At 40.6% G+C, this 11,985-nt stretch overlaps 1 protein-coding gene across 1 annotated transcript; it reads right to left on the bottom strand.

The window, feature by feature from the left end:
* Nucleotides 1-1,255: 1,255 nt before the first annotated feature.
* On the bottom strand, nucleotides 1,256-2,288 carry LOC147333025 (uncharacterized). The gene is made up of 3 exons (XM_086290736.1): nucleotides 1,957-2,288; nucleotides 1,550-1,832; nucleotides 1,256-1,417 (listed from the first exon to the last, which is right to left on the bottom strand). Exons 1-3 carry the CDS (start codon nucleotides 2,286-2,288, stop codon nucleotides 1,268-1,270), a joined length of 765 nt encoding a protein of 254 aa, XP_086146862.1. The 3' UTR covers nucleotides 1,256-1,267.
* Between the last annotated feature and the right edge of the window lie 9,697 nt (nucleotides 2,289-11,985).

Raw genomic sequence — 11,985 nt, 5'->3', positions numbered from 1 at the left:
TTTTAAACTGAATACTCTGCTGATACTGATGTTTGTTGAACCTTACACAGAATTAGTTCATTGTCACCTTGATGACCTTCTTTGAAGTAAATTTCTGTGGCCCACAAAACCTATATTGTTGCAGGTTTGAGAATGTGTGCCAATACCACTAGTGCTATAAAGCTAACAAGTGCTCGTTTAGTTACTCTCCTCGTAGCACTTAGTGCAATAATTCTGTTTTAATGACTCTCACTAAGCACAATTTACAGTTTTTCTCAAATGCTAAAACACATGTCACAAACGTTACCACCAGGTCCCCCAATGTCCAAACACAACACCCTTCTCTAAAGCTACATAAACACAACCACACCTTCTCACTGCAAAACTCAAACTCCCACACCAAGAGAGCAGCTCGAAGCTGTCAAAACTGTAAACACTATACACAGCATTACACACTACAGCAAAACAACTGAAAACACAATGCTCAATTTGTGAGAAGGTTCTTTGTTTCATAACTGCCAATGCATATTTTAGAAACTATACAGTAACGGATCGTCGTAGATCTCTGCAGAGGATTAGGCATTTAGATTTGTGAGTTTCATGTGAGTAGTATAAATCTATAAAAACATCCTGCATGTACGTACACTACTGTAACACAACTCAATGCAAAAACAGAATCTATCGCACACAACAGTACTCTCGGAAACATGATCAGGGTGTGAAGTCTTTTTTATTGTCTACACGGTCATTTTACAGTATTACACACAGTCACTGTGCGGCATCATGTCGCCGAGCTGCATTGGGCCACATCACCTCATCCACATCACAGGCTATATTGTCCCTTGCTAGGCACCGCGGGAAAAACGCCCTGGAATGGCGAATCCATCCCTGGAAGGCCTCCACTGGGATGTCAGCACAGGCCAGCTCCATTGCCCGTACGAGGTTCTCTCTTGTGTATGGCTGTCTGTCATACACCTTCCATCTCCATGATGAGAAGAACTCCTCTATAGGGTTCAGGAAAGGGGAGTAGGGTGGCAGACAGACGTTTAAAAAGTGGTCACTGTTTGTGGTGAACCACTCTCTGATTTGGTGTGTCTTGTGGAAGCGGACGTTGTCCCAAATGATCACATACATGTGATGTGCTAGCCTAGGATGGTGTTGTTGACGGTCCAGGAGGATGTCTTTTAGCTCCTCTAGGAAGGTGAGGAGACGTTGGGTGTTGTAAGACCCAAGGACAGCATGCCGGTGGACAAGCCCCTCCGTACCCATAGCTGCACAAAGAGTAATATTACCCCCCCCGTTGGCCAGGAACCTCAGTGATGGCTCTCTGGCCAATGATGTTACGGCCTCTTCGCCTTCGTTTCTGGAGGTTGAAGCCAGCCTCATTCAGGAAGAGGTACTCATGGGGTCTGGCCATCGCGTCCAACTGCATTATCCTCTGTGAACATGGGAAAGCGTACAGGTGTTCAGAACGGTCAATCAGGTAGCACAGGTAGTCCAGAAGTAATGTAGGCCACTAAGCAACACAGTATGTCCACTAACTGTACTGTGGACATGGATGTATACGTACTTGCACATACTCGTAACGTTGTCCTATGTGTCGCGCAGAGTTGCGCTCAAAGGGAACCCTGTAGACCTGTTTCATCCTCATCTGTTGGCGCCGGAGAACTCTGTCTATTGTGGACACGCTGACAGCATCAATGTTCTCAAAGTTTACATTATCTGCAATGACTTTGTCTCTGATCTCTCGGAGTCTAATGCAGTTGTTCTCACGGACCATATCTGCAATGAGGGTTTCTTGTGCCGCTGTGAATATGGCAACCCTCCCACCTCTATGTGGCATTCTTTCAGCTCTAAAGAAAGAAACATGTGTTGTCAATTGACTGATTTATATGTAAAACTACATGTAAGGTAACAGACCACTTTCACAGGCCTGTAAAACTGTAGTGTGACAAAGAAAGCAATAGCGTACTATACCTGTTGTGTTGTCTAAATGCCTTGATAATGGTGGCCACGGTGGACCTACTCAGGTTTGGATGTACTCTTCGTCCCGCTTCAGCCATTGTCATGCTATGAACAATGACATGATCAATTACTGTTGCTCGCATATCATCTGTTATGATGGTGCGAGGTTGTCTTCTTCTCCCACCTGGACCTTCTCCTCTCTCTTGTTGGCCTCCTTGTCTTCCTCCTCTACTCCGAACTCCTCTTCTTCTTAGGCCTTCACCTCTTCCTCCTCTGATCTCAACCCCTCTTCCTCTTTGGCCTGCAGCTCTTCTCCTTCCGCACGCTCGAATGCCTTCATCCATTGTGATTGTTTGGCATCTTCACCAAACTATGCTTTCATAGGTGGGGTCACATCATTAGCAACAGGTGTCTTCAATTTTGAGTCGTTGTGTGTAGTGACTGACGCCAAGTGTGTTCCCTGTGTTCACAGATTGGTGACTGTGGCAAGCATTTTGCATCACATGAGCTTTCATTTGAGAATATGTGCAGAGTTGTTTTGCAACATGTGTTTTGGCAAGGAAAAATGTGTTTAGATTTATGAGTACAGAGGGTTGTGTTTTGTGAATTGTGTCTTCATGTGACATGTGTTTATGGTACTGGTATATGGTGGCTACATTTAGTAAATGTGTTTAGACTACTGGTCATTTGGGTTACAGGATTGGCTTTTGTGTTTTAACATTTGAGAAAAACTGTAACTGTACATCCCATGTACTGTGAACAGGACCTCTGGGTATTTTAGCGCTGCACAAGGTAGAGCATCCATTTTCTCCCCACAAAGCCTCAAAACCATTAGTTAGACACAGAAACTCAGTCAGTCCAATAGCTCTGCTTGCCTGCCATCGCTACAAGCATGTCCTGAAAAAGCTCACCAATGAAACAGTTGCTCTGCTCTGTTGTTCTGTATCTGACAGTTCACTATTTGACTAATGCTGCTTGGAGAGAATGTGGAGAGAAGCATGTGAAGTAGGCAGGGGAGCAACACTGAAGTCTAATTTAATAAAAATTTAGTAGGAGCATTTCCATAAAGAGAACAAGTGGATCCACGTGGGCTGGCTAATGACAAGCACAGTTGGATCTGCAAATGTACCCAGACCCTCAGCTCTATAGAAAATGATTGTCTGGCCATCTGTTAGTGCTGCTTAGGTTTGAGTTTGCTGGATACGCCTGGATTTGTGTTTTTCCTTTAAGATAGAAAAACACTGGGTCTATTTATAGTGAGTTTGAGGTGACATTTGGTATCAGCATATCTAAGTAATATATTCATCTAGGGCATGGTGTGAGGAATGGAACTGCCCAGGAAAACACATGTCAAACACATCTGTGTTTCTGATATCATTTACTGATAAGTTCACTGACACAAAAGTTTACCAGTTCAGCTCTAAAGTAGATCATGTGATGGCGTCATTCCATTTGGAAACCATTAGCTTTCCATCTGTTACATGGAGTTTATGTGTAAGAGGTCCCACAAAGAGCGACAAACTTTAACAGGGGATTTTAGCCTAACAGATGTTCACCAACTTTATTTATAGATCAACCTGTTCGTGCAAAGTCAGTTATGCTACAGTGGAATGCATTGCACCATGCCGCTTCTTCATTAGCTCTCGTACTGTAACAGCACAAGGCTTGTCTGATCAGACCAGTTAGGGGGTCAGTGACTCTCTGCAGGTTAATATTAGGCAGCGGTTAGTCAGAGGTCTTTAGTTTCACACAGTTTTTCTCAAAAGTGCCCGGAGGGAAACTGAGAATGAGCGGAGCTGTTTGGGGATCTAGTGACGCTTTAGGAAAACATGGTGTAAAAATGAATGGGAGCGCTAACTTCTCCAGACAGATGTGTTGATAAGACCTCGAAAGGAAAGCCCATGACAGGAAAGAGACATCAACAGGGGAAAGAGCAGATGAGACACGTGGTATAATGCTAGGGGAAAAAAACAGTTATTAAAAATATTCTTTATTCTAACTTCTGCTAAGTTGTAGTTGCAGCTCAGTCATATTCTTTTTCAGACTATGCCTTCATCCATCCCTTTAAACTAGCAGCTGTCAGCCCCCCTTGCACTACAGCTCTGATTGATGAACTCTTTTGGGAGTTAACGTGACACACTTTGTGTCCGCTTTCCAGACTGCAGCACTCACACTCTTTATTGTCCTTTTTACCCAATACCTTGAACCATTTTTAACCTTTTTGCCAAATACTGCTTATTGTTACCTGATCTGCCAAAGCCTCGACCTTCTGCCACACAGCAGGTGGTGAGCAGATAAAGATACTTAATTCTTTTGGCCAACGGGTTATAAATATCGCCAATTGTAGAGAAGAAATTCTTTCCATGTCTTGGCAGGCTTGGTAAAGGAGGGGCTGGGACTGTGAGTCCCATTGCCTCTCAACACACCCACATCCTTATGGTGTTGATGAAACTGCAGAGCTCTGATTGATGACTGCACCTTTACTTTAGTGGTCTGGGGTTCATTTACAGTATGTGGGTGTCCTCTCAGTGGAACCTCCAAAGACAAAAGTGTGGGTTTTTTATATGGTGATTTTTTTTCCACCCGGACATTTTTTTTTTTATCTCATCTTTATTTTTTCCCCAGTAATGGATCATGTAGCCTCCCTTTGTTTTAATCACCACTTTACCTCTCACTAAGAAGAGTCAGCAATCAGCGGTTGGGTGGCAGAGGATTTTTGTGGGAAGCTAAAGCTTTTCTTTATGGCATTATGTGGACATGCGGAGTGAGTTGTGAAATCCAGCATTGTGCCAGTATGGCTTTTCGGAACAATAAAAGCCACTGTGGTTTTTGTGTGGATTTTTTTTCTTTTACAGGAGAAGCAGAAGAGGATGGATGGATGGATGGATGGATGGATGGATGAAACTATGACAGTTAGCACTTTGGCCTACATAAGTGACAAAGTAACAAACTTACTATTAACTGATTTTCAGAGCAATTAAGTATACACACCACTGGCTCATGCCCTACAGAATTTGATATATTTGTATTGCATATATACTTCATTTGATCTACTTTAATAAAAATAACTAAATTTTGAAAGCTCAAGCTATTGTGATTTTTATTTCCATTTGTGCGTTTGATGTATTGCATTCTGCAATCATTTAATGTTTACTGCTGTATTAAACGTTCTGTCATACATTCTTGGTAAGCAGCAGGAGGGGCTGTTTTATTCACCAGCTAATCAAAAAGCCACAAATATTGGTAACATGCAGTTTAATTCTTCACATGTGGAGTTGGTCACATGTCATTTATAGCCAACAGAACTGTGTAAATTTTACAACAATTTCAGAAAAAAAAAAAAGAAAATTCATTACATAAATCTGTGAGACCAAAGAAGCAGATGTTTAAAACTGTGACTGAAAAACATGGGAAAGAAAGGGCATTAGTGATCAGTCACTTTAATGAGCACACTTGTTATGAAAGCTGTGCAAACAGTGAGATTTATATTGGGTTTTATTCTGAAAAATATGTATGTTGCTTTAGATTTGATTCAAAGTCAGAGAAAGTGGTCAGAGAGGGGCCACGTACGCAAAAGCTGATCAATCAATATAGACAAACGATTTTACGTGATTAAAGTTAATAGGAAAAACTTTACTGATACGTAAGAATTCGTTTAAGCTTTCTATGCAAATCAGAAAACATCTCTTCTGTGGATCGTTATCTTGTCATGATAAAGGCGTGGCCCATTGTCCTGTGCGATTCACCACAGGTCTCACAAAGCAAGCAGATCCAGGGTGAGGGGTCAGACTATGAGCAAATTAGAATTCCCTGATGATGATGATGATGATGATGATGATGATGATGATGATGATGATGATGATGATGATGATGAACAAAGGATCAAGTTACTCTACCAGAAACCTAAAATACCAGGCACTCTGATTTAGTGTGATTTAAAGTGTGATATACGGATCCCTGAGTCCCTGAGCGACTGTGCTGTTGTTCACAGTGAAGGGGTCACTGAGGTCAACTAAGTTCTCTATTATTGCCAACAGTGGGACAAACTGAATAAAAAAAAACACTGCTCTGATGTAAACTGAATGTATGACATATATCCAAACTAACGCCAATGTCAGGGCAGCACAGCGATCAGTGTATTTATGTTGGATAGCTAGTTAGGTAGCACCGTTAGCACCAATGACTGTAGAAAACAGTCATTGGTTAGCACTGTTACCGTTACCTAAATTAGAAGTGGCTACTCCTAATGCGGGATTTCTGGGTCTGTGTTGATTTCCTTATTAATCACAGTGCAAATGTGCTAAACAAAGCTTTAAAGGAAACTTACCCTGGCTACATGTGCTCGGCACTTGTGAATCCAGCAAGGCGGATGGAGGAGAGCGAGGAATGAGACCTCTTCATCTTCTGTTTTCTGATTGGCTGTCCTCCACTCCTGTGCCTTCCACCTCCAAACTCCAAACCCAAGTTCACAAGCAAAAATTTCAAAATATAAGTTCACATTTTTTTCAAATTATTAACTTTTTATTCTGCAACTCTCACATTTTGCAACATATACGATCATAGTGTACATCCTCTGTAGGTTGTCCTGAAGGTTAAAGATTGAAAGACGGTAGCTGAGGCAGTTTGGGAATATAACTAGGGTACCTGATTGGTGCCTTCTCGGTTTGGTGTTTCGGCTATGTCCTCCCAGAAGAAGGCCCAGGGTAGACCCAGGACATGCTGGGGAGCTTACATCTACTGGGCTGGTTTAGGACTGCCTCATTGTCATCCTGGACGAGCTGGAGGTGGTGGCTGGGGAGAGGGAGATCTAAGTGTCTCTACTCAGACTATTGCCTCTGCAACTCGAACATAGCAGAAAATGGATAGATGGAAATCACAAAGGCAGCAATTTACTCAAAGCAAATGTCAGCATTGTTATTGTCAAATACATGCTATGAATATCCAATATATCTGTAAAGCTTTATGAGACTGTGAATCATCAGACTTTTATTCTCTGCATTACACTTTCGTTTTTTCAGCAAGATCTCCTCATACTTGGGAAACAAGGAGCAGGTGCTGTTGGGCTCTTTATTATTTCATTTGTATGGTAATGATCTTCTTTTTGTTGCGCCTGATACTTCCTGTTATGTTCAGAATGCCAATGATTTTGTCATTTTCCTTCCTTATGTTGGTATTTATTAGTTGATTAAAAACCTTTTCATCATTCTTTTTACAAGTGGCTGCAGCTTTTCATCCGCAGTAGTCATAACTTTTGTTTGTTAATGTTAAATGTATTTCTTCCACTAGAATATTCGCACACATTCCTGGCTAATAATGTGACTGCTCATGATATTTTACCCATCCAAACAACTAAGTAATGACACATACTTATCAATATAAGAGACATGTTCTAAAAAAAAAACTACTAAACATTTCAGCATGAGTGGTTCTTTTACATTTTTTACTTCTATATTCTTCTATTTATGATATTGATCTTGTCATTAATTGACTGTAGCACTGTAAGTTCTCTTTATTTTTTAATTAATGACACATAGACAAAGTAAAAATAGTTTCTATGCAGTGTTGTAGAACTTGATTTAGTATGAGGTATAATTTTAGCTTTTTTGTGTTCTCTTTTAATCAACAGGTACATGTGGTGGCATGTCTGTATTTAACTGCTCTCTCCATTCTTCTCTGTGTCAGTTATATGTACCTACTGGGTCCTGCTCTATCAATAAATGAAGTATAAAATTGGATTATTGTTCACACCTCAAAGGCCGCTGAGGACCCTGCTGTTTTTATACCTGCATGAGTTTATTCCCACAGGCCAAATATATGCAGTTTGGATGAACCGAAAGCTCAGAAGGTTTGATTGTCAAAATGTTTGCCTGTGTGTGTCAGCCCTGTGCACAGCACATATTAATCAATGCATGCTGGGATAGGCTCCATAGCACCCCACAACTCTGAAAAGGAGGGATAGAAATAATAAAATGAGAGCCTACAGCCATGTGAGAGGCTGCCCGGTGCTGGTTTTATTTCTAATCTGAGCTCTAAATTATATGTAAGGCTGATGGGAACATGTTTTGTTCTTATCCCAGGGCATTAATACAGCCGGACAATATCCTCATTTGGATGCTAAGTGGTCCCAGTCATTTGTTCTCATCCAAGAGACATTTTATATCCCATCTGGGACATCTATGACTTTGTTTTGCATTGATTTCACTCACTGATTTTTATGTTCACTTTTTCTCACTGCTTGTTTAGGCTAAAGCACCAAAAACTTCTTGGTTAGCTTTAGAAAAAGGTCTGAGATGTCACTGAGGCCAAAAAGGCACCCTGTCCATATCTTCTACATATCAGTAGTTTGGGCAAAGTGGAAATGTTTGATAAAAACGTGCTTAGTAGTAAGTGTTAAATCACACTACTGACCTTTTTATTTATTGATTTATTTATTTATTTAAATTTTTACCAGATGGGGAAAAAGATGAAATGTAAAAAGGCCACCAGCTTGGTTACAAATAATCTTGATGGGGACATAAATGTGCACACCAAATGGCCGGATAATCCATCTAATAGCTCTTGAGACATTTTATTCAGGGTCATAAATATCAGGCTCTTGGTAGCATTAGGATGGAAAAAGAATAGGATTACCAAAGGTTTAAAAATATGCTACTACTCCGTCATGTGGCGGGCTAGTAGGATCAAAACTCAGGGTCGCTGGTTCAACCCCCCAGCTCACCTGGCTCTGTATGTTCACCTGCTGAGGGGAGGTCCAGGCAAGGGGAACTTGGAATGTAAATTTCGAGGTCCATGGCTTCCCCTGCTTCTGTTTCTTTCTAACTGAATTTCCCAGAGGAACCCAACCGAGAGATAAATAAAGTTTCATCTAATCTAAAAATGCCCTAGCAATACGACACTGCCATCACCAGAGACACAAGTATTTATGAGAGAGAAAATATAATATATATGTAATATCTTTAATTTCCATCAGTTGAATACAGTGTATTTTACAGTGTTCACTAGATTGATGAATGTGGGTTAAATGCGGTCGAATGAGAAAAAAATATGCAATTAAATGGACAATAAGAACCAGAAAACCCCAAGTTCTTGCTGATGAATCAGCTTCCTCTCTGTGGTTCCTTTACTGCAAAACAGAAGGAGGCCAAAGGAAGGACTTGATGAGGAAACATGACACAATAAGTGATCAGAAAATATAGGAGTTAGACTCCCATGTTACCATCTGCACAGGAAATTAAATGAGAATGAGGCGTGCCCTTTGGTCCTACCCCATAACTACATTAGACTTCCTTTGATTAACCACCAATGTCATGTTTTACAGAAATTAATCTTTTGAAAAGCAAGATTTGTCATTATTGCTCGTTTGTATGTTTGGGGTTTGTTTGGTTTTTTTTGGAAAAGGGGGGGGGGGGAGGTTGGGCTGGATACTTGGCTTTTCAACTACTATATATTTTATTCAGAGAAAAGCAGAGCAGAGAGAAATGGAAATTCTTTTCACCATGACACAGCGGTGGTTTACTGTGATAGTCTCAGTCCTAACACATGCAGAAGATAATACGTTATCATAAATTTGATTTCCAGGTCCAGTTGCTGTACTGAGGTGTGCTGTGGAGCAGAGCAAGCTGTCTGTTCACTGTCACCTGCACATATTGCCCTGTGCAGATGCAGCAAGATGTGCTGTGAGTACCCAGCATCTCCGACCCTGAGGAGAAATACACCACAGCAGCCCAATCCTTCTTGGCTGCCATCTATCTTTTCTATCTCGCAAAACACCCTTTTCCCCCCTCTCTTATCACGCATTCCTGTATCCTTACAGCTACATAGTCATCACTATGTAGCAGTACAGTTGCTGACTAGCCCGCACAGTTTCTTAGCACACCTACTGTGAAAACACTCGGGGGATCCCAAACATTCATTTTTACGTAGGCACTAGATACTCAGTATTCAAGTGGCATAGTGCTGAAAGCGTCTGAGCACTGCATCTGCAGCCAGAGCTGGGGAAAAAACAACTCTGTGTGCATTGTTGTTGACAGAAATAGAGTCCATTAGAAGGTGTGAATGGAAGAGTAATGAGAAAAACCTGATTGCTGGATTTGGTTAACTTCAATGCCATGTCCTGTAGTCAGTGCTTGTTTTGTTGAGGGAAGTTTTGAAAGCAAAACGTGCATCTTGCAGCATTTCACTGCATGTAATGGATATCAACAGTGTTCTGTAAAGCAGAGTTCAGTGTAATGATCTAAGATTGCTTTACCTCGCCCCTTTTTCTAGGTATCACTGAGAATGGCAAAAGGATGCTGTAATGCCTCTGATCAGCCTCAGTGCCCGGAGGAAGTTTACTCATCAGTGCGGTCGATTGAAGTGTTTGTTTGTTGAAGAGAAACTTCATTTGTACAACGAAATGCTTAAATACATGTTTGTATATATATGAACTGTTTATCCTTTTGTCATACACGGAGTCAAGGACGAAAAGCCAAGATGATTAGAGTGGAAAAATCACTTCTTGTCTTGCAATCAAAGTGAGGAGAAGGTGTGTCACAAAAATTAACCCAGTCTGTGTTTTCCGTCTGCTGGCTATTAGAATTTAAGCCAGAGAATATGAGACCAGGTGTCCCATGCAAGCACAGTCTAGGTCTTCGTGGTATCGGAGAACAGTGGGGAAAACAAACCGTGTCCAAATTTTACCCTAGGCACTTAGAGTTTCATAAATATTTATAAATGTTGTGGTTTTACAGTATGTTCCATTTCGGGGTGTGCCACCTGTGGGTGTCCAGATAAACATATGGTACAGTAATGTTCTGGTGAAGGTAAATACTTTTTAGGAAAAAGACTTTTAGTGCAGATGCATCTGTTGTCAAGTCAAGTTTATTTGTTTTTCTCAGTATCGTATAGAGCATGTCAGTGAATTTTACAAGCTCAGCAATGGCAAAGAAACCCAACCCAACTCAGAATCCTGAAACATTAGAGAGAAAAAATAAACACAGTGTTGTAAATATTGATAGAATTACAAACCCCCCAAAATAACTCATTAAAATGGTGATTCAAGTAGCAGTGGCAAACGTAGAAAGATAAAATAAAATTAAAAAAAATCATATCCAAGTAATATTTAAATGAGTTATTTTAGATAATGTTTTAAAATAGTTACCAAAATAAGAGCCCAAAGGTGTTGCCAAGGGATTTGCTTCTAGGAAGGACTTTGGTATAACGTGTTTCATGCCCCTGAAGACAACATGGTAAATAATCAGTGACAAATCCAGTTCTAAGAAAGCTGCATGAGGTGTAAAATGTAAATTACAACAGAACACAAATGAAACACAGATTTACAATAGAAAATGAAAAATACTGAATGCTTTAACGGAGGCATTTTACTATTTAATTAAAAAAAGGCACAAACACATCTCATAGTCGGGACAGGCAAACAAAATGCTGGAAAAAAAAGTTCTTCGAGAAACATCTAGTGGAAAATTTTGCAGCTACTAAGGTCAGTAGTATAATAAGAGCATCTTAGAAAGGCAGACTTTCTCAGAAGCAAATATAGCCACAGTTCAATAATCTGTCTTCACAATGTGGAACAATTCCACAATAATTTTCTTCATTGTAAAATTGCCAAGAATAGCTCATCTTTATATGTTTGAATATCTCATCATCTACACTGCGTAATACAATAAAAGATGCAGAGAATCTGGAGAAATCACTGTGCACAGGGGAAAGGCTGAAAATCAATACCGGATGCCCTTGATATTCAGGGCTTCAGGCGACACACAGAAATAGGAATGATTCTGTAACGGAAATCATTGCATGGGCTCAAAGATACATCCAGAAATGTGTCTGTGAACACAGTTCACCGTGCCATCCAGAAATGCAGGTTAAAGGTCTATCAGGTAAAGAGGAAGCTATAAGTGAATATAATCTACAAACCTCCTCTGGACTACAGATTGTTTAAAATGGACCAAGGCAAAGTGGAAAACTGTTCCACTAAACTTTGAAATTCCTTATAGAATAAAATGCACACACCGTCCTCAGGACTAAAGAGGAGAGGGACCGTCC

The sequence above is a fragment of the Aulonocara sp. 'chitande type north' Nkhata Bay genome, linkage group LG4, assembly GCF_057382095.1.
Source record: "Aulonocara sp. 'chitande type north' Nkhata Bay isolate Kocher_YH1m ecotype deep benthic linkage group LG4, A_spYH_male_GT1.1, whole genome shotgun sequence".
Lineage (NCBI taxonomy): Eukaryota > Metazoa > Chordata > Actinopteri > Cichliformes > Cichlidae > Aulonocara > Aulonocara sp. 'chitande type north' Nkhata Bay.
The sequence above is the reverse complement of the archived record's forward strand: the minus strand, read 5'-3'. Positions and strand labels throughout refer to the sequence as shown.